The 22460-nt window shown below is 52.4% G+C and overlaps 1 protein-coding gene and 1 long non-coding RNA gene across 3 annotated transcripts in view; one reads left to right on the forward strand and one right to left on the reverse strand.

Moving 5' to 3' along the window:
• Positions 1-7573, forward strand: part of LOC109029056 (uncharacterized) — a 34206-nt gene extending 26633 nt beyond the window's left edge. Inside the window, exons 5-8 of the long non-coding RNA XR_002008051.2 lie at positions 2326-3316; positions 3448-4772; positions 5497-5584; positions 6139-7573. This is a non-coding gene — a long non-coding RNA (uncharacterized lncRNA). The remainder of the gene's footprint in view (positions 1-2325; positions 3317-3447; positions 4773-5496; positions 5585-6138) is intronic.
• PRPH (peripherin) lies at positions 1346-5005 on the reverse strand. Of its 2 annotated transcripts, none has more exons than XM_004053088.3 (9): positions 4287-5005; positions 3793-3853; positions 3505-3600; positions 2976-3143; positions 2759-2884; positions 2455-2675; positions 2306-2355; positions 1995-2074; positions 1346-1744 (listed from the first exon to the last, which is right to left on the reverse strand). In XM_004053088.3, the coding sequence occupies exons 1-9, from the start codon at positions 4829-4831 to the stop codon at positions 1679-1681; spliced, it is 1413 nt and encodes a 470-aa protein (XP_004053136.1). In that variant the 5' UTR covers positions 4832-5005; the 3' UTR covers positions 1346-1678. The 2 variants fall into 2 exon arrangements, with proteins under 2 accessions (XP_004053136.1, XP_055213275.1); XM_055357300.2 differs by having other exon boundaries at positions 1356-1747.
• Positions 7574-22460: the final 14887 nt, after the last annotated feature.

The raw sequence follows: 22460 nt of genomic DNA on the forward strand, positions 1-22460 counted from the left end.
GAGATGGAGTCTCGCTCTGTTGCCCAGGCTGGAGTGCAGTGGCACGGTCTCGGCTTGCTGCAATCTCTGCCTCCTGGGTTCAAGTGATTCTTCTGCCTCAGCCTCCCGAGTAGCTGAGACTACAGGCGCGTGCCACTACGCCTGGCTATTTTTTTTTTTTTGAGACGGAATCTCGCTCTGTCGCCCAGGCTGGAGTGCAGTGGTATGATCTCAGCTCACTGCAAGCTCCGCCTCCTGGGTTCACACCATTCTTCTGCCTCAGCCTCCGGAGTAGCTGGGACTACAAGTGCCCGCCACCATGCCTGGCTAATTTTTTGTATTTTTTTTTTAGTAGAAACGGGGTTTCACCATGTTAGCCAGGATGGTCTCGATCTCCTGACCTCGTGATCCGCCCGCCTTGGCCTCCCAAAGTGCTGGGATTACAGGCATGAGCCACTGTGCCTGGCCACCGGGCTTATTATTATTATTATTATTATTATTATTATTATTATTATTATTATTTGAGACAGAGTTTCGCTCTGTTGCCCAGGCTGGAGTGCAGTGGTGCGATCTTGGCTCACTACAACCTCCGCCTCCCAGGTTCAAGCGATTCTCCTGCCTCAGCCTCCCAAGTAGCTGGGATTACAGGCACCCGCCATCACACCCAGCTAATTTTTTTATTTTTAGTAGAGACAGGGTTTCACCATGTTGGCCAGGCTCTTCTTGAACTCCTGACCTCAAGTGATCCACCCGCCTCGGCCTCCCAAAGTGCTGGGATTACAGGTGTGAGCCACCACGCCCGGCCATTTTTTTGTACTTTTAGTAGAGACAAGGTTTCACCATGTTAGCCAGGATGGTCTCGATCTCCTGACCTCATGATCCACCTGCCTCGGCCTCTCAAAGTGCTGGGATTACAGGCGTGAGCCACCGCGCCCAGCCTATTAAAATTTTTTAAATAACAAAAGAAGTAGACTTCACAGAATTTGGGGTCAGGTAAAGAAAAGAAGTGTGCATAAGCTGAGGTGAATTCTAACTTGGGCACTAGGTGTCTTAGTGGTGCCTTCTTCTGGGGCAAGGAATCCAGAGGAAGAGCATGATTGCAGAGGGAGGTGAGGAGCTCTGTTTGGGACAGGTTGAGTTTGAGTGGCCTGTGAGGCACCCAGCAGGTGGCTGGGCATTCCAGGCTGCAGGTGAGGAACAAAAGCTGAGAAGGAATGGACAGAGGTAGAAAACCTAGAAGGGTATATTGATGCCGAGAGAGTGACAGCCAGAAAAGAAATGACTTGAGACAAAGGGAGAACACCGCCGAGGCTCCTCCCCTCAGGTACCCCACACACACTTCCACAGACACAAATGCACTGGAGAGTTTTCTCTTGACAGCATTTTATTTGGTTCAAATGTGAAACTCAGACCCTGGCTCACCCACTTCTCATCGTGGCTGGAGTAGATTTGTCCTGAGGGGGGATCATTGGCTTCTTATCGGGACATGAAAAGGGAAGCACATAGGTCACATCAAGTGTCAAGGCAGGGAGAGGCCCAGCGACTGCTGGCCGGGTAGGGCTTGGCCATAAGCCAGGAAAGGGATGCCTGGTACCACCTTTTAGACACATGCAGAGGGAGAGGAGACAATTCAGGAGTGGTCTTAGGGTTTGGGCTTTCAGCAGGCCTAGGGCAGAGTCAAGGCTCCGGACCAAGGGGTTCAGTAACTGTGGGCAGAAGACTTGTCCAGCTCACTGCGCTGCTCCTTCTGGGACTCTGTCACCACCTGCTGGGGACAGGGCATATGATGGGCACAAGCCATTCAGCGCCACCCTCCATCCTACTCCTTTGGATCATAGAGCCCCACTCCCTGGGGTAACCAGCAGAGGTTCCTGTTTATCTATCCACGTTCTCTGTCTCCTTCTCTGTCTCTCCCCAAGAATTACCCACCCTAAGTAAGATTAGCGACAGCCAGGCTGGGGCTCAGAAATAATATGGGAAATGGTGGGGTCCTGGCATTAGGGGACCTGCCTCACCTCCCCATTCCGGGTCTCAATGGTCTTGATCAGAACCGTCTTCCGGCTGTGGCTGTCCTGGGGAGGCTCCACCTCAGGCACTGAAGAAAGCAGGATAAAGGGTTCAAGGGGGAAGGCGTGGGAATCTCTCCTCTTAGGCTCCCACTGCTATCCCTGAGGGCAGGGGAGGGGCGGGTTTGAGGAGTAGGGGTGGGTACAGGCCAGGACCCAGAAGTTCCGTGGGGAGAAGAGATCCCTGAGGTGAGCCAGAGCAGGAGCCCGAGGAGGGCAGAAGTGGACAAGGAGAGGTACAGGCTGTAAGCCAGACTCACCAGTCGTCTTTATATTTAAGGAGGCAAAAGAATGGACGGGCACGGAGATCCTAGAGGCGAAGCAAGCTGTCAGCGCCCCTGCCCAGGCCCCGCCCTGCCCGGCCCAGTCCCGACCCCGCCCTGCCCCGCCCCAGCAGCTCCACCCTCACCGGCTCTCCTCGCCCTCCAGCAGCTTGCGGTAGGTGGCGATCTCGATGTCCAGGGCCATCTTGACGTTGAGGAGCTCCTGGTACTCCCTCAGGTGCCGCGCCATCTCCTCCTTTAGCTGTCGCAGCTCCTCCTCGAGCCGCGCAGCGCCCGCCTGGTAGCCCCCCGCCTCCAGGGCGAACTGCTCCTCCAGCTCTCTCAACTGCCTGAGCAGCGCCTCGTTCTGGGGTAGGGGAGTGGAAGGGGCCAGTTGCAGAACATTTCATCGTCCGCTCCCCGGGCCCGAGCGCGCAGCTTCGTACTCACCGTGCCGCGCAGCCCGTCCACCTCGCACGTTAGACTCTGGATCTGGCGTCGGGACTCGTTCATCTCCTGCTTGGCCTGGCGCAGGGCCTCGTGGTTCCGGTTGGCAGCGTCGGACAGGTCCGCGTACTGAGAAGTGGGGGTAACCCAGGCTTGAGTCGGCTGGGACGCGCGACACCACCCCAGCGTCCCGCCTCGCAGGCCCTCCCGGCTCTTGCACCTTGGACTTGTACCACTCCTCCGCCTCCTGCAGGTTCTTCGCGGCGATGCTTTCGTACTGCGCGCGGATGTCCCTCAGCGCTGCCGTCAGCTCGGGCTTCACCGTGGCTTCCACCTCCACCTGCTGCACCTGCTGGCTCTCCACACTCACCTGCAGGTCTCGCAGCTCCTACGGCCGGGAGCAGGCAGAGGATGGACAGCGGCGCAAATTCCACGCGGGCCACGCAGTTCGTGCACAGAAAAGAGAAGAAACGCTTGAACGAACAGAAGGGGGCGCCAGGGAGGGCGGGGCGTACAGCCCTGCGCCCCCGCGGGCGCGAGACCAGAGGCCGGGTTTCGGAGGTACAGCCCCGCTGCCCGCCGCCAGGTGGCGCAAGGGTGGGAGTCTAACCACCTGTAGACTGGGGTGGAGGGGCTGCGTCTACCCAGCATCGTCCTGATCCCCAGGGCGATGCCTCCGCTCCACCCGCCAGCTCCAGCGAGACCACCCCACAACCTCAGAAGCCGCCCCTGATACCGGGCCCACTTACCTCCTCGTGCAGCTTCTTGAGGAACTCAATCTCATCCATCAGAGACTCAATCTTGCGCTCTAGTTCCAGGCGGGACAGAGTGGCATCGTCCACGTCCTTCGAGGGGTGGCAGTGGAGGTTCAAGATAAGTTAGGGGCTGCGCAGACCAAGGAAGGACCAGGCCTTCCCTGTCTGCCTCAGGAGGCATCTGGGTTACCGCCTTCTCCCCGCGCCCACCGATGCCACCTCTGGATACTGAGATCGGGGGTAGGGGTGGGGGGCTGAACTCGGAGAGGGGCTCGGACTCACCTTGCGGAAGAGCACGAGGTTGTGCTCCGCGTCCTCCCGCTTGCGCGTCTCCTCCTCCAACCTGACGGGAAGAGCGTGCAGAGGCTGAACTGCGGGGTCGCCGCCCAGCTCGCACCCCAGACCGCACGCCCCCCAGGATCCGGTTAGAGGCTGTTCTGCTGCCCAGGACTCTAAATGGAGGGCTGAGGCTGTCTAATGGAATTGCCCCGCATTGTCTCTAACGGACTGGGAGCTGAAAAGGGGGTTTCCTCATTACTCAGGGGAGGCACAGATACCCACTTCTCCCACCTCCCCAAACACTCAGAGCAAAGTGGGTAGCGGGGGGCACTTGGAGCCCGTGGGCAAGGATGCTGCCCGCACACATCTGGGTTGGTAAGGGGAGCCACACCCTTGGGCTGCTGATGGAGAGGGGAAGCGAGGGGAGGGAAGAGCAGCCGCCTCGACGGCCGCTTCGACCTCGCCTCGACGGCAGCGGCCCAGCCCTGCCCCCTGACCTCTGCTTGAGCGCCGCCAGGTCCTCCGCCAGCCCGTCGCGCTCCACCTGCACCCGGTCACGCTCGCGGCCCAACAGCTCCAGCTCTCGCCGCAGCTCGCGCAGCTCCTGCTGGCACAGCTGGTCGGCGCGCGCCGGCTCCTGGCCCCGGGCTTGGCTCAGCTCCCCGCGCAGGGCCGCGTTCTGCTGCTCCAGAAAGCGTACCTTCTCGATGAAGTTGGCGAAGCGGTCGTTGAGCTCTTGCAGCTCCTGCTTCTCGTTGCTGCGCGTGGCCAGGAACTCCTGGTTGAGGGCCTCGGCCATGGAGAAGTCGAGGCGCTCCGAGGGCAGGCGCAGGAGGGCGCCCGCTCCCGCTCGGGGGCTACGGAAGCTGCCCAGGCGCACCGAGGAGCTCGGGGACGCGGAGCCCAGCAGGCGGCTGCTGGAGAAGCGGGAGCTGGACGAGTAGGAGAAGGCCCCGGGGGATAGTGAGGGCGGTGGACCGAAGGTACGGCGGTATGAGGTGGAGCTGAAGCCGGCCCGGAGGCCCGACGGGTGGTGGCTCATTGCGGCCAAGGATGGGCAGTCACCGTTCGCAGAGCTAGGCCGGGGGCTGGGAAGGAGCCGCAGACCGCTGCGAGGCGGATTTATAGCCCTGCGGTCTCAGGGGGGGCACGGGCAGCTCCTCCCACTGGCCTGATGGCCCGCTGGAGGGGGGTTGTATGGGGAGGGGGATGCCCCACCCCTGCGGAACAGCAGGAGCGCCTTCCCCTCCCTTCCCTGGTTGCAGGCCTCTACCCACTTGATTGCCCCCTGTTGCCGCTGGGGTGGGGGTCACTTCCTCCCAACAAGCACCCAAAGCTAGAACCTAGGGTAGGAAGGCCTGACTTGAACTAGAGTCCCTGAAAATTGCGAGGTAGAAGGACCTGAAGTTAAAGGGCAGGCTTCTGGCACAGGAGTAGGGAGGAGGCCAGCTGGAGGGAGAGTTGACCTGGCTTAGGCCCCATAGCTAGTGCCTTGACTTGCCCCCTGAAGGCCAGGCTCTATTTTCACCTACTGTCAGCTACCCCTCCTTCACCACACCCAGAGAGGAATAGGAGACAGGGGCGCAGAGGCAGATCGGGCTGGGGAAGAGCTACTCTCCCTAATCCCCAGGGCCCTGTGAAGGGCTGGTGCCTGGCGCCAGCTCTGCTGCTAATGGGCTGACCAGCCCCCCTCCCCCTCCCCTGAAGACGGCCCAGCAGAGGTTGTCTGCTGATGTTTCAGCCTTAAAGACACAGCCCCCAAACCTAGACCTACCCCGCAACAAGCCCCAATGAGGTGGGTACATCATAGGGGACTGAGGGTGGCTGGACCCAGCTCTGGATCCCACTCGGGAGGGTCTGCCCCATGCCACGGGCTGGGCTAAGTGGGCCTTTTGTATTCTGCCTTGGTTTATTGGATTCTCCCTCCCCCAACCCCACACCAATTGCTGCTCAGTCATGGGCTTTACGGGAACCAGAGTGATTCCTGAGGTAGGAAGGGGAGGGGGCTGAGGGGCAACAGCGGCTGCCAAGGCTGAGAGATGGATGGACTGGCAGGAGCTGGTTTCCAGTATTGATGGATGAGTTGCAGGTACCAGGGATGGGTGGGGCTGGATGGGGAAGAGATGGGGAAAGATAAAGTGCCCATCCCCAGCAGTCTGAAAGAGAGAAGGCCCCAGAACAGGTCCACAAACCTGCGCACGCAAACAGATGCATACACACAGCTTTGTATATCTATGCGCACACACACTACATACACACACATACACACACAATCACACATCCCACCACACCCTCCCCTACCCCAGAGTTAGCGGGAAGGCTGATATCTGGCCTTTGTATGTCAAACAGCTTCCAGAATGCAAGCACAACCTGCCCAGGAGTGGACAGAGGCAGCTCGGATCGTCTGCAGGAGCCGGGTTGCTGAGGTCTGCTGGGTTTGCCAGGAACCATAGGGCTGGGGCTGCTGCTGCTGCTGGGGACTCCAGCGCTGTCCTGTGAGACAGGTCTGCCTCAGATGGGACCTGAGGACAAGAGAGTGCATCTGGGGAAGCAGGTTTGAGGTTCCTGCCTGGATATCTGGCTGGGGGTAAGGAGGGCGGCTCCCTGGCTGGCCAGCTCCTCAGTATTGCAGGGCAGCAGCCCCCTCCCCTCTTTGTGCGTCCTGTGAGATGGGCCAGGGCCAACGCCCTGCTCACGTCCCTACCGCCTTCGTCTCCTTTCCAGGCCCCTCCTTCCTTCCGGGCCATTAGTCTCTCCCTGCACAGCTGCCAGTTCCTTCTCCTTGATGGGTCTGGTTTGGTTGCCAGGGGAGTGGGAAGCGGGAGGAAGGGAGAGATGGGACAGGACGAATAAATGACAGCTTGGCCTCCCCTAACTCCTGGGAATTGGGAGGGGTAGGGTCCCACCCGGGATAGGGCCGGGAGGCTTGGTGGGTGTGAGGAGGGGCTAGGGAAGCCTTGGTGCTTCCTGCCGCAGTCCTGGGCACTGAGCCCCAGCTGCTGTTGGCCTGGAGCCCCATCTATCCCGGATTTGGCCCCACCCTCCAGGAGCAGGGAGCCAGCTCTGCATCAGGAGAGGCGGGCAAGGCCTGGGGAGGACCAGCTCAGGCCCTGTCTACAGGGCACTGGTGGGGGACCCAAGCCTCTGAGAGTAGAGGCTGCTGGGGCTGCAGCTGGGCCTGGGGAGTTCCAGATGGAGTTCCCATCCTCACCCTGCTTAAGGGCTCCGCTGGCCACCTACATGCCTCGGAGGAGAAGGGACAGAGGGCTGCCACAGCAGGGCTGTAGAGCTGTGGACCAGGCCTGGGTGGGGAACTGCCAGGCAGAAGAGGCTCCTCCCCTAAAGCAGAAGGAGCAGGCCAGCAACTCCAGGCGGAGCAAAGGTAGGCAAAGAGTCTGGGTTAAGAGCCGGGCTCTGGCATCCAGCTGCCACACTTCCCATCTGATCCACCACTCTGTTGTAGAATTTAGGCTCGTCACTACGTCCCTTCATGTCCCTCAAGAAAAGGGAGATAACTAACTGTAGCTTCTACCTCATAGTGTTGTTGGGAGGACTAAAGGAATAAATAAATACATGTGAAGTGCTTAGGACACACATCTTAAAGCCTGAAAATGGAAGCTGGTTTTATTATTACTATTATTATTAACCTCCAGAGTGATAATGTCAGCCCCAAGAGCAGTGAGAGTCTGGGCTTCTTTTGGACTGTGTCCCTGGTTGCTGAAAGTAGTGCTTGGATCCAAGGCGGAAGAAGCCAAGTCCTCCCTGGCCTCATCCTCCCCTGGTGGACCGGGACTCTGGGCAGACAGTGCAGGTTCATTCATGGCTGCTCACCTTAATTAGCTGTGTGCTTTGGGTTTTCTGAGTGACTTAACCTCTGTTCACCCCATTTTCTTTCTTTCTTTCTTTCTTTCTTTCTTTCTTTCTTTCTTTCTCTCTTTCTTTCTTTTTTCTTCCTTTTTTTTTTTTTTTTTTTTGAGACAGAGTCTCGCTCTGTCACCCAGGCTGGAGTGCAGTGGCACGATCTCAGCTCACTGCAAGCTCCGCCTCCCGGGTTCACGCCATTCTCCTGCCTCAGCCTCCTGAGTAGCTGGGATGACTGGCGCCTGCCACCACGCCCGGCTAATTTTTTCATATTTTTGGTAGAGACGGTGCTTCACCATGTTAGCTAGGATGGTCTCGATCTCCTGACCTCGTGATCCACCTGTCTTGGCCTCCCAAAGTGCTGGGATTACAGGCATAAGCCACCGCGCCCGGCCACCCCATTTTCTTTATCCACAAATGGGAATGATAATAACAGTACTTACCTCATGGTGTTGGGAGGATTAAACGAGTTACCCTCTGTAAAGGACTTAGTGCTTGGCACCTAGTACATGCTGTAGAAGTATTTGCCAGTATTCTCATCGCTCCTCCTCCTCCTGCCTCCCTTGGCTGCTCCGATGAAGGCTGGAAGAGAAACAACTATTGCATGTGTTCAGGGGTTTGCAGGGAAGGTGAGTAACAAAGTTTAGGTTACTGGCAAGAGTGCTATTTTTAAATTAAATTAAATTTATTTTTTTTTGAGAGAGAGTCTTGCTCTGTTGCCCAGGCTGGAGTGCAGTGGCATGATCTCAGCTCACTGCAACCTCCACCTCCTGGGATCAAGCGATTCTCCTGCCTCAGCCTCCCGAGTAGCTGGGATTACAGGTACCTGCCACCATGCCTGGCTAATTTTTGTACTTTAGTAGAGATGGGGTTTCACTATGTAGGTCAAGCTGGTCTCGAACTCCTGATCTCAAATGGTCCGCCTGCCTCGGCCTCCCAAAGTGCTGGGATTACAGGCATGAGCCACCACGCCTGGCCAAGAGTGCTATTAAATGTCAGGCCACGGGCTCAAAGCTGGATTAGGAGGGCATGTAGGCAAGAGAGAGTGGGAGATTGGGAGAGTAAAGAGATCCATGGCTGGCCAAAGAACAGTCATAGAACAAAGACATGCCGGTGGAGCACAGTGGTTTACGCCTGTAATCCCAGCACTTTGGGAGGCTGAGGCGGGCGGATCACAAGGTCAGGAGATCAAGACCATCCTGGCTAACATGGTGAAACCCCGTCTCTACTAAAAATACAAAAAATTAGCCGGGCATGGTGGCGGGCGCCTGTAGTCCCAGCTACTGGAGAGGCTGAGGCAGGAGAATGGTGTGAACCCAGGAGGTGGAGCTTGCAGTGAGCGGAGATCGCGCCACTGCACTCCAGCCTGGGTGACCGAGCGAGACTCCGTCTCAAAAAACAAACAAACAAATTAGCCAGGCGTGGTAGCACATGCCAGTAATCCCAGCTACTTGGGAGGCTGAGGAAGGAGAATCTATTGAACCCGGGAGGCAGAGGTTGCAGTGAGCCAAGATCGGGCCACTTCACTCCAGCCTGGGCGACAGAGCGAGACTCTGTCTCAAAAAAAAAAAAAAAAAAAAGGCATGCTAAGCTCCTCCCAGCCTTACCCTCTGCTTCAGCACATCCCTAATACTTGCATCTATCAGCTGGGGTCTCTGGCTCTCCGGGTCTAGGATTGACACAAACCTCCACTCCAGGCCAGGCGAAGTGGCTCGCACCTGTAATCCCAGCACTTTGGGAGGCCAAGGCAGGCAGATCGCTTGATCCTAGAAGTTCAAGACCAGTCCTGGGCAACATGGGGAAACCCCATCTCTACAAAACACACAAAAATTAGCCAGGCATGGTGGCATGCACCTGTAGCCCCAGCTACTTCGAAGGCTGAGGTAGGAGGATCACCTGAGCCCAGGAGGTCAAGGCTGCTGTGAACTGTGACTACACCACTGTACTCCAGCCCCAGTGACTGAGATCCTGTCTCTAAATAAATAAATAAATAACCAGCCAGGCGCTGTGGCTCACGCCTGTAATCCCAGCACTTTGGGAGGCCGAGGCGGGCAGATCATGAGGTCAGATCGAGACCATCCTGGCTAACACGGTGAAACCCCGTCTACTAAAAATACAAAAAAGTAAACCGGCATGGTGGCGAGCACCTGTAGTCCCAGCTACTCAGGAGGCTGAGGCAGGAGAATGGCGTGAACCCGGGAGGCGGAGCTTGCAGTGAGCCGAGATTGCGCCACTGCACTCCAGCCTGGACAACAGAGCAAGACTCCATCTCAAAAATAAAAATTAAAAAATTAAGAAAAACAAAATAAAATTTAAAAACCTAAACCTCCACTCCACATCCTAGGTGAAGTCCAGGGTCCTCTCCAGGATTCCTTTGTCTTCCCAGCTTTATTTTATTTTTATGTATTTATTTATTTTATTATTATTATTATTATTGTTACTACTATTATTTTTTGAGACGGAGTCTCGCTTTGTCACCGGGCTGCAGTACAGTGGCGCGATCTCGCCTCACTGCAAACTTCGCCTCCGGGGTTCAAGCGATTCTCCTGCCTCAGCCTCCCAAGTAGCTGGGACTACATCCTGGGCACGCCACCACACCCAGCTAATTTTTGTATTTTTAGTAGAGATGGGTTTCACCATGTTGGCCAGGATGGTCTCCATCTCTTGGCCTCGTGATCTGTCCGCCTTGGCCTCCCAAAGTGCTGGGATTACAGGCATGAACCACAGCCCCCGGCCTATTTTATTTTTATTTTTTGAAAAGGATCTCACTCTGTCACCCAGGTTGGAATGCAGTGGTGCAGTCTCAGCTCACTACAACTTCCGCCTCCCAGGCTCAAACGATCCTCCTGCCTCAGTCCTTGAGTAGCTGGGGTTGCAGGAGCGCACCACCACGCCTGGCTAATTTTTTTGTACTTTTGGTAGAGAGGGGGTTTCACCATGTTGCCCAGGCTGATCTCAGACTACTGAGCTCAGGCAATCCACCCACCTCGGCCTCCCAAAGTGCTGGGATTACAATCGTGAGCCACCATGCCTGGCTCCCCAGCTTTATTTTTAAGTCCCTAGCTCCAAGTCCTCGCTGCTCCTGAATTGCCTGCTTTATAGTTGCTCTTGTGATGTCCCAGATGTGGAACTCAGCACTGTTCCTTGGTCCCTGTGATCCTATTTCCCAATCACTTAGGTAAGACCTGAGGCTCAGAGGGACCAAGTTGCATGTCTGAGCTTGTACGGTGAGCTAGTGGTGGTTTCCTCTCTGGAAGGGCGCGTCCTGGTTGATCAGGCCCTAAGTGGCCCTGCTGGTGTTCTGCACTCTATGCCTGCAGGACCTAAGGTGAGCCTCAGCCGGAAGGGATCCAGCACCACACTTTTGAAGGTAGACTCTCCCAGCCCAGTTTGGCTGCAGGGTCCCCACTGACAGAGTGGCTTTACCAGAGTGGAACTCTTTCCCATTATCTCCACCTGGGGCTCCACTGCTTCCAGTTAGGGAGCACTGTGGGCATCCCTGCCAGCTCATCCCTTCTCTCACTGTATCACATAGTGATACAGTGCTAGGTCTAACACATTTATTTAATCACTCCTAATCCTCACAGTAACCCTATGACATAGGTACTATTACTATTCCCACTTCATAGTTGAAGAAACTGAGGCACAGCGAGGTTAAGTAACTTTCCTAAGGTCACACAGCTAGTAACTGGTCATCTGTTTATATGTCTGCCTCTGACTTTCCGCTCCCTGACAATATGATCTTTGAGGGCAATGATAAGATCGTACTCATCTTTTTGTCCGTGGTGTCTGCGGCGGGACCTAGGTCAATTGAATGCGTGTGAGGCACCCAAAAAATCTCTTTGTTGGTGGCCCCTAAAATAAAACGAGGTATGTTGCTGCCACCTTCTGGTCAGAAGTCAGAATGACGTGCTGACGTGTTCAGTCTGCATCTATGTTGAGTACAAGACTCAAGGATCCTGGAACACTGGAATTTGGGGAATACTTCAAAACTTATTGTAATTTCTTTTTTTGCTTGTTTGTTTGTTTACAGATGATATTTATCCAAGACAGTGTAAAATAGAGTCAGAGAAGCGCTGGTATGAGGAGTTTGGAGCCCTCATTCCATTCTTTCCCTGAGTTCTAGGAGCCTCCTCTGTTCCTCCAGAAGCCAAAAGACAGGGCAGGAAGACAAAATCTTTCCGCAACTCCTCACCATTCTCTATTGTGCCCACAATCTCCGGTTCCACCCTCACTGTAAAATCACGTCTCCATCCGCCTGCTTGATCTTTCAGCCAGCCGCTCCTCAGCTGGAGAATGGGAAACAGTGGGCTGTGCCAGCAAGCCACACTCCAACGGCAGAGTGCTCAGTGAACCTGTTCAAAGTGTGGCCTGGGCAGCTGCCTGAGGGTCACCCGGGCCATGAAAAGGCAGGCCCCTGGGTCCTACCCACATCTTCTGAATCTTTAGAAGGGCATTGACAAATGCTCTACTGATTTTTAAGTATTCCTGGATTAAGATATTTTTTCTTTAAATTGTCCATCTTTTACTCTATTTTATCTTGAAAAAAATCAAACCCAGGACAAAGTTGAAAGAATGCTGCTATGAACACCAATATATCCTTCCCTTGGATTTACCAGTTGTCAGTGTTTTGCCACAATTCCTCTGGAAGTGTTAAACATCATTATATTTAATCTCTGAATATGTTAGCATGTAACTCCAAAGAACAAGGACATTTTCCTACATAACCACAGTAGGATTAGCCCACTGAAGACATTTAACATTGATTTGCCTTTATTTGTGTAAAAAAATTTTGTAACTAACAAAAAAGAAATTTAACACTGATATAACAGTATTATCTAATACACAGCCCATATTCAAATTCCCTCAATTGCCCCAATAACATTCTTTATAGCTATTTCCATGCAATCTAGGACTTGAAAATCATGAATTGTATTCAGTCATCACCCGAGCAGAAGGGTAAGGCTGGGGATGAGCTTGGCATGTTTGAAGAATTGCAGAAAGTTCAGTGAGGCTGGCGCAAGGCAGATGGGGGAAGAGAGCGGGAAAGGTAAGGTTAGAGGCATGGCAAGGAGTCAAAGATCACGAGGCGTTTAAAATCAGAGTAAAGAGTTTATTTTAAATGCAATGAAAAGCCGTTGGAGGGTTTGAAGCAGGGAATGACTTAATCTGATTTATGATTTTTGTTTTGTTTTGTTTTGTTTTTGAAACGGAGTCTCGCTCTGTCGCCAGGCTGGAGTGCAGTCGTGCGATCTTGGCTCACTGCAACCTCTGCCTCCCAGGTTCAAGTGATTCTCCTGCCTCAGCCTCCCGAGTAGCTGGGACTACAGGATCGTGCCACCACACACAGCTAATTTTTTTGTATTTTTAGTAGAGATGGGGTTTCACCATGTTGGCCAGAATGGTCTCGATCTCCTGACCTAGTGATCTGCCCGCCTCGGCCTCCCAAAGTGCTGGAATTACAGGCATGAGCCACCTTGCTCCGCCCTGATTTAGGATTTTAAAAGGTCAATCTGAAGACAATTTCAGAGTTGGGACATTCTATAAGACAACTAGTCCTAGACTCTTTAAAAAGTTAAGGTCAAGGCCAGGCACGGTGTCTCACACCTGTAATCCCAGCACTTTAGGAGGCCTAGGTGGGCGGATCACCTGAGGTCGGGAGTTGGAGACCAGCCTGATCAACATGGCGAAACCCTGTCTCTACTAAAAATACAAGAAAAAAAAAGTTAATGCCAAAATAATAATAATAATAATAAGTTTATATCATTTTTTGTTGGTGTTTTTTGGAGCTTTCATAACAAATTACCACAAACTTGGTGGCTTAGAACAAGAAAAATGTATTCTCTCACAGTTCTGAAGTCCAGAAGTCCAAAATCAAGGTGTTGGTGGGGCTGTGGTCCCGAAGGCTGGAGCAGAGAGGAACCCTTCCTTGCCTCTTCCAGCTTGTGGTGCTCCAGGCATTCCTTGGCTTGTGACTACATCCCTCCAGTCTCTCACTCTGTCTTCGCATGGCCATCTCCTCCTTTGTGTCCATGTCTCCTCTTCCTCTTACAAAGACCCTCATCTTTGGATTTGGGGCCCACCCAAGTAATCCAGGATGATCTCACCTTAAGATCATTGTCTACCTCTGTAAAGACGCTTTTCCCAAATAAGGTCACATTAACATGTCCTAGGACATAGACATATGTTTTGGGAAGCCACCATTCAGTCCACTACAGTGGGAGATCATTTTGACAACAAGAGACTAAGAGATGAAACAATCAAATGTATGTACAAAGCTAGATTGGACCCTACATTTTTTTTTAAAGAGGTTATTGGAGAATTTGGGGTATTATATGCTATGAAACGATTATTCTTCTTTTAGGTGTGAAGATCGGAGTGTGGTTGTGTAATGGAATGTCTGCCTGCTAAAGTATTTAGGAGTGGAGTGTCATGATATCCTCAACCTTCTTTCTAGTGGGTTAGCAAAGAAAAGGTATATGTTCTAGAGAAAGAAAGAAATGGCAATTTTTAAAAATTTTTTCTTCTATTTATTTTTTTCCTTTTTTAAAAAAATAGTTTGTCTTCATCTTACTTGTTATTTTTTCTATTTATTTATTTATTTAAAATATTTATTTATTTAAAATAGATACTGGGTCTCACTGTGTTGCCCAGGCTGGTCTCAAACCCCTGGGCTCAAACAGTCCTCCTGCCTCAGCCTCCCAAAGCTCTGGGATTACAGGCATTAACCACTGTGCCCGGCTGAAATATGGCAAATATCAGCTGGGCACAGTGGCTCACGCCTGTAATCCCAGCACTTTGGGAGGCCAAGGCGGGCAGATCACCTGAGGTCAAGAGTTTGAGACCAGCCTGGCCAACATGGGGAAACCCCGTCTCTACTAAAAATGCAAAAATTAGCTGGGTATGGTGGCAGGCACCTGTAGTCCCAGCTACTTGGGAGGCTAAGGCAGGAGACTCGCTTGAACCCAGGAGGCGGAGGTTGCAGCGAGCTGAGATTATGTCACTGCACTCTGGCCTGGGTGACAAGACCGAAACTCCATTAAAAAAAAAAAGGCAAATATTAGTGGCTGCCTAATCTAGGTGGAGGGTGTATGAATATTTATCAGACTATTATTTTTTTCTTTTCTTTTTCTTTTTCTTTCTTTTTTTTTTTTTTTTTTGAGACAGGGTCTCACTCTGTCACCCAGGCTGGAGTGCGGTGGTGTAGTCTCAGCCCACTGCAACCTCCGTCTCCCATGCTGAAGCTATCCTCCCGCCTCAGCCTCCCTAGTAACTGGGACTACAGTTGCATGCCACCATCCCCAGCTAATTTTTGCATTTTTTGTAGAGATGGGGTTGCACCATGTTGCCCAAGCTGGTCTTGAACTCCTGGGCTCAGGCAATCTGCCTGGAATGGCAGGGGCTTGAATGGCTGAACTCCAGAGGGTGTGCTGAAGGACAAGTTATTGGGAGTGAGGCCAGCAGGACTAGGGAGAAAGAGGTTTTTGAGGAAGGTGTGGGAACCCTAGTAGGGTTTATAGAAGGTGGGAAAGCCGGGCAGAGGTGTTTACACTTGAGATGTCTCATGTTGCAAGGAAAGTGCAGCTAACCAAAAACCAGGAAGGATATGGTCCCAGGTCTGGGCCAGTCACTGGGCCTTGCTTTCCTCATTGGTAAAATATGATTGCGCCACTGCTCTCCAGCCTGGGCGACAGAGTGAGACTCTGTCTTAAAAGTAAAAATAAAATGAAATAGGCATTTATTAAAGAGAGGGGTGGGTCTCAGACCACTGCCCCCAGTAGTTCTTTTTGTTTTTTGTTGTTATTGTTGTTTTACTTTTTTTAACTGCCCCCTGTGGAGCAAGGCTACCCCGTAGGCAGTGTGCCCAGAGTAGCCTTTGTTTGTGTTTTTAATCTATTTTTTATTTTTTAACTGCTCTTTGTGGAGCGGGGAAGGAGTCCTAAGCTCTTCCTTCTCATGGGGATGCCCCAAGATCCTCTGGGTGGGAATGAGCAGTAATCACTTTACTGAGGAAGGAAAGGGCAGGGGGAAATGGGGACAACCCATCTGAGGACTGTGCTGGAGGTGGAACATGCCTGCAATCTCCTCCCCAGGTGAAGGGAGGATTTTTACAGTAGATCACAGTCGGGGTGTCCAAGGAGGGCAGCGATCCTCCTCACCGCCGCCAACTCTGAGTTCTGGGACTGTCCAAGAGGAGGCGCAGCCCTGATGCGGGCCCATCTGTTATTCCCCTCCCTCCTCCACACAACCTCTGAGCTCCTCAGCCTGGAACCCTGGAAGATGAGAAGGAGGAAAACTGGGATCACCAGGCACAGCCCCTCACCCCCAACCCCCTATTTCCTGCTGAAGATGCTGAGAGGGGAGCAGTACTTGCAATTCTGTGAGCCGGGGAGAGATCTCACCCTGGCACATGGTTATGCTCTTTTTCCGAGGCAGTGGCTGGAGCACATGTGTGTGCCTGACATGCGACAGGGCAGGGGCCCGTGCCCATCAGGCCAGTCGTCGGAGGCTCTTCTTCAGTCGTGACACTCTGCCATCTGTCTCACCCTACCTCTTGCAGGGAGAGGTTGGGTGACAGCTGAAAAGAAAAATTCACAGGGTCTGAAGCCCTACAAACTGCCCCGCCTGCCCTCTGCTTGCAGGCTATGTGGGTGTTGGTTTGACAGCTGCCGCCAGGACTGAGCTTCTGGAGCCAGTGGCTGTCACACCCAGAGTGACCTGATGGGCAATGTCTGTCAGAAATTCTCTTGGCCAGTCACAGTGACTCATGCCTGTAAACCCAACATTTTGTGAGGTCAAGGCAGGAGGATTGCCTGAGCCCAGGAGTTCAGGACAAGCCTGGGCAACATAGGAAGACCCTGTCTCTACAAAAAATTTAAAATTAGCTGGGCATGGTGGTGCACACCTGTAGTCCCAGCTACTTGGGAGGCTGAGGTGGGAGAATTGCTTGAGCCCAGGAGGTTGAGGCTGCAATGAGCTATGATTATGCCACTGCACTCCTGCCTGAGTGACCAAGTGAGCTCCTATCTCAGAAAACAAAAACAACAAAAGAAGAACATTCTCTCACTCTCTAGTTGGATTCTTTCTATAGTACACGGCTATCTGTGCTGGCCCCTGGCTGGAGGGGAGGGCAGTGGCAGAGGAGATGGAGACAGGAAAAGGGAGAACTGAATGGGAGAGAGAGGGAAGGGGGAAATGGAGGGGGAAGAGAGGAGGGGAGAGGAGAAGGGAAATGGAGGTGAGGAGTGGTGGAAAGAGGGGAGGATGGAGGAAGAATAGAGGAAAACAATGGGCCAGAAATGGGAACTTGGGTTTTTTCCTCTCACAGGCCCCAGAGCCTCCACACGGGGAGCAACCAGTCAGCTAACCCCATTCACATCCCAGAGCCCTCAGAGTCTGGTCTGGGTCTCATCCACGTCACCCTGCACCACTCCTTGTCTACAAGATCCTTGGTCTGAAATAGCATGGGAGGCTCTGGAAGCTGTGGCAATGCCCTGGGGTCAGGCTCATTTTGATAGGTACCTAGGAGGGGGGTATTCCTTCAGGTTGGGGCCTTCTTGCTCTTCTCTACCCCCTCACATCAGGCCACAGGCCCCACTCATAGCTGCAAGTAAAAAGGAAGAAGATGAGGCCGAGCACGGTGGCTCATGCCTGTAATCCCAGCACTTTGAGAGGCCGAGGTGGGCGGATTGACTGAGGTTGGGAGTTTGAGATCAGCCTCACCAACATGGAGAAACCCCATCTCTAATAAAAAATACAGAATTAGCTGGGCATGGTGGCAGGCGCCTGTAATCCCACCTACTTGGGAGGCTGAGGCAGGAGAATCGCTTGAACCCGGGAGGCAGGGGTTGCGGTGAGCTGAGATCGCACCACTGCACTCTAACCTGGGCAACGAGAGCGAAACTCTGTCTCAAAAAAAAAAAAAAAAAAAAAAAAAGAGGAGAATATGGCACACTGTTTGGACTTGCAGATGTTCTATCCTTTTTTTTCCCCCTGGGACAGGGTCTTGCTCTGTCACCCAGGCTGGAGTGCAGTGGCATGAACACGGCTCACTGCAGCCTTGATCTCCCAGGCTCAATCAATCCTCCTACCTCATCATCCCGAATAGCTGGGACTATAGGTCCATGCCACAGCACCAGGGTAATTTTTACATTTTGTGTAGAGACAGGATCTCACTATGTTGCCAGGCTGATCTCGAATTCCTAGCCTTAAGCAATCCTTCCTCCTCAGCCTCACAAAGTGTTGGTATTACAGCAGAAGCCACCATGCCTGGTGTCTGTGTTCCTTTTAGTTATGGTTTGAGTTTGGCCAAGGCACCTGGGAAGACTGGAAGGAAAAAGCAGATCCATTTGGTGGACCAGGAACTGCAGGTGGAAGAAGGCAACATATGAGGAAAGAAAGAGGGGATAGGATCTTCACTCACCCAAGGCAAGGTTTGCACTGGCAAAGGGGTTCTGCAAATTCAAAAGGGCCTTAATATTTTTTGGCCTGAATAAAAGCAGGGCCTTCATATTTTTATTATTAATAATTTTACCACAAATTTCTGGCCAAGCACAGTGGCTCATACCTGTAATCCCAGCGCTTTGGGAGTCTGAGGAAGGTGAATTTCTTGAGTCCAGGAGTTTGAGACCAGCCTAGGCAACATGGTGAAACCCCGTTTCTTTTTTTTTTTTTTTTTTTGAGATAGAGTCTCGCTCTGTAGCCCAGGCTGGAGTGCAATGGTGCAATCTCCACTCATTGCAACCTCCACCTCCTGGGTTCAAGTGATTCTTCTGCCTCAGCCACCTGAGTAGCTGGGATTACAGGCGTGTGCCACCATACCTGGTAGAGATGGGGTTTCACCATATTGGCCAGGCTGGTCTCAAACTCCTGACCTCAAGTGATCTGCCCACCTTGGCCTCCCAAATTGCTGGGATTACAGGCGTCAGCCACCGTGCCCTGCCAAAACCCTGTTTCTATTACAAAAGAAGAAGGAGGAAGAGAATGAGGAAGAGGAGGAGGAGGAGGAGGAAGAGGGGAAGAGGAAGAAGAAAATACAGAAATTTTTTTTTTTTTTTTTTTTTGGAGACAGGGTCTTGCTCTGTCACCCAGACTGGAGTGCAATGGTGCGGTCACAGCTCACTGCCTCCTGGGCTCAGCTCAAGCCCTTTCACCTCAGCCCCCGGAGTAGCTGGGACCACAGGCACACACCACTATGCCCAGCTTCTTCTACTTTATTTTATTTTATTTTTGTAGAGACAGGGTTTTGCTATGCTGCCCAGGCTGGTCTCGAACTCCTGACCTCAAGTGGTCTACCCATCTCAGCCTCCGAAAGTGCTGGGATCACAGACATGAGCCACCACGCCCGGCAGAAAATAAGGAAAAAAAAAATCTGTCAACAATTACATAAGGCTTTAATGTTAGTTAGAATGCTTTTGGCAGGAAAAAATAGAAGACCCAAATCAAAATGTCCTAAACAATAAGGGGACTAAAAATCTTGAAAAAACTTCGGAGGCAGAGCAAGGTTTGGTGTCAAGGTTGGTTAATTCAGGGGCTCAGCACTCTATTGGGGCCCATGCTTTTTTCAGCTTTCTGTGTTGCCTTGCTATTGAGCGGTAGCTTTTGTCCTCGTGTTTGTCCCATTCTGGTCACAAGACGGCTGCAGCAACCTCAAGCACCAGGCACAAGCACAATGTGCTCATGCAGTAATGCCCAGGGCTGCAAGAGGAAAATCCTTTCCCTGAGTTCTTTTTTAAGAGCAAGGAAATTTTTGCAAGAATATCTTCCTTCCAACCCCCAACCGGCAGACATTACCTCACCTCTCATTTCCATAATTACATCACATGCTGGTTCCTTAACCAGGCCCTGGCGAAACAACTGGAATTACCTTGATTGGCTTAGGGGAAGGTTCACCCTGGTAGTGAAGCCCAGCCCCTCCAATGCACATGGGTGTCCCACACCAGGACAGAGCTGGGTTGTGTTGGCAGGTGGAACAAGCTGGGAATGGCTTTGAAGTAGCTATGCAACAGTGGCTACTGCCTGTGACAGCCTCTTCTGTGACATGTGGCATATACTGCCTCAAATTGGGATTATGCATGTGTGGTCTGTCTCTACAATCTGAGAAGCAAAAAGCTAAATATATTTCCTATAGTACCCAGCACAGTGACTTGCACCAAACAGGTGTTGCAAAAATAATGAACAAATAAAACTTGAAAGTTAAAAATGAAGCCCAGTGCGGTGTGCTGTTGTCTCAGCTACACAGGAGGCTGAAGTGGGAGGAGTGTTTGAGCCCAGGAGTTCAAGGCCAGCCTGGGCAACATAGTAAGACTCAGTCTCTAAAAAAATAAACTTAGCAAGTATCAGGCTCAATTTAAAAAAAAGAAAGAAAGAAAGAATGGCCAGGTGCGGTGGCTCACGCCTGTAATCCCAGCACTTTGGGAGGCCAAGGCAGGCGGATCACAAGGTCAAGAGTTCGAGACCAGCCTGGCCAACATGGTGAAACCTCGGCTCTACTAAGAATACAAAAATTAGCCAGGAGTGGTGGCAGGTACCTGTAATCCCAGCTACTCAGGAGGCTGAGGCAGAACTGCTTGAACCTGAGAGGCGGAGCTTGCAGTGAGCTGAGATGGCACCACTGCACTCCAGCGTGGGTGACAGAGCAAGACTCTGTATTGAAAAAAAAAAAAAAGAAAGAAAAACAAACAAAAAACTGGAGATGATTGCCAGAATAGTATAATTGGATTACCTTTGCCAAGTGCATTTCAGTATTAGTTTACTCTTGGACTAGACATCTCTTGGAAGCCAAATGAGATATTTGATAAAAATAGAGAAGTGTGCAGAGAGGGTGAAGGGAGAGAGAGTGAGGTTGAATTTATACCCACCCTCTTCCATGAGTTAAACTAATTTCTGTAGACAAAATCTTTGTGTAATTAGGAAATCTTTATATTCTGTAAAACCTTTATAGTCTGTTCCAATTTTAAAAAGAGAAAAAAAGGCCAGGCGCGGTGGCTCACGCCTGTAATCCCAACACTTTGGGAGGCCAAGGCGGGTGGATCACGAGGTCAGGAGATGGCCAACATGATGAAACCCTGTCTCTACCAAAACTACAAAAATTAGCTGGGCGTGGTGGTACATGCCTGTAGTCCCAGCTACTTGGGAGCCTGAGGCAGGAGAATCACTTGAACCTGGGAGGTGGAGGTTGCAGTGAGCTGAGATCGCACCACTGCACTCCAGCCTGGTGACAGAGAGAGACTGTCTCAAAAAAAAAATAATAAATAAATAAGAGAGAGAAAAAAAAAAGTCCAGTAGGGAGACGACTGTTTAAAAGCATTTTTTGTATTATGACTAAAGCAGACATGTCTCTAGTTCTGGAAGGTTCATTGATTCTGACTATTGCTCTCCTGCTGTAGACTCAGAGGGAGTGTAGAGGAGGAAAGAACTGTTTTCCCAAAACCCGCTCGGGGCTGACAATGACAAATTCAGGGGCACTAGGTTCTTGGCATGAAAGGGGCAGTGACAGGCTAATGAGATGTCAGCAAAGGGGACCTATTTCACGGGGCGAGGGCCCGCTCCTGCTCCACAGCCCCCACACCCAAGGGTCTATTTTCTCTTCAGCTTCTGCTGCCTTGTGTCTCCTAGATAGTCGCCCTGGCATTCGGCTCCAGGAGCCATCTGCCTGGGTCATCTCTGCCAGCTTCACCTTGCGGCCTTAGCTGACGGGCACTGACCACTCTGGCCCCGGAGCATAGAGGAGCGAGGCTCCAGGTGTACACTGTCCTGCCTGTGCCTCGGCTGGTGTCCCTGTTGGCAGGAGACCAGGCAGGTGGCAGCAGCCATCCTGCAAGGGCACTGTATCTCCCCGTGACCTGAGAATTGAGTTCAGAGGGAGGCCTGGACAAAAATGCCCCCTCACTAGGGAAGCTACAGCCTGGACATGGGGACCAGCTGGCTTTGCCATTTAAGGTCAATGGGCTGCCACCTGGGCCCAGGAACGGGGCTCCTGGGAGGTTTTCTGACAATCACTGGCATAATGAGATCTCTCTGTGACTGCAGCTCCATCCAGTGCTCATGTGAGGGCTGGCCCTTGTTGACCTCATGCCCAAAGGGGCCTGGAAGGTGGCACTATCCCCCCAGGACTGGAAAGGCTGCCAGGTGCAGAGCCGATTTCCTCTGGAGCTCCTCGATGGCTCGACGACAGAGTGGAGTCAGCCTAGGCTTTAGAGCCAGAGCTTTGCGGTAAAATTTCAGTTCTGCCACTTATTCTGTAGCCTTAGGCTAGATATTCAATCTCTGTGAGCTATGGAAGTGGGTATAATAACATCACCTCCCAGGGTGTTGTGGAAACTGTGAAGGCACCTTTTCCTTCCACCCTGACAGCGCCTCCCCTGACCTCCTTCAGCCTCACCCAGGACTGCCACATCACCTTCCAGCAAAGGCCTGAAGACTGATTTGTAATTGCATAACCCACTTGGCCATCCTCTGGCCTGACAGATTCCTGCTGGAGAAAAGTCACTTGCCAGCTGCTTCCCAAACACAGAATGACAGGGGGACAGGCAGGCCCTCAGCCCCTCAAAGTCGTTATCCCCCTCCTCATCCCTGCCCAAAGCACCTCTGCCCAGACATGCTAACCTCTCAGTGGTCAGCGGCCTCTGCGGGGGGGGAAGCAGGCTGCTCCTCTGACCAGGTTAGGTGAGGGCAGTCTAAGCCCTCTGTCCACACAGCCAGAACCTGGGGCTGCCGCCAGCCTCCGGAGCCCGAACCCTCTTAGGCTGTGTCCATTTATTCCCACCAAGCCTCAGCGGCCTCAGCATCAGCATCAGTCGCAGCTCTGG

This window comes from Gorilla gorilla, chromosome 10 (genome assembly GCF_029281585.2).
Source record: "Gorilla gorilla gorilla isolate KB3781 chromosome 10, NHGRI_mGorGor1-v2.1_pri, whole genome shotgun sequence".
Lineage (NCBI taxonomy): Eukaryota > Metazoa > Chordata > Mammalia > Primates > Hominidae > Gorilla > Gorilla gorilla.

Bases quoted from the DNA above. Each gene is read 5' to 3' on its own strand.
- PRPH (XM_055357300.2), bottom strand. From the start codon at position 4,831: ATGAGCCACCACCCGTCGGGCCTCCGGGCCGGCTTCAGCTCCACCTCA. The intron at 3,601-3,792 runs GTGAGTCCGAGC...CACCCCTCGAAG, and splicing joins ACCTCGTGCTCTTCCGCAAG to GACGTGGACGATGCCACTCT. The intron at 2,676-2,758 runs GTGAGTACGAAG...CCCCTACCCCAG, and splicing joins TGGACGGGCTGCGCGGCACG to AACGAGGCGCTGCTCAGGCA.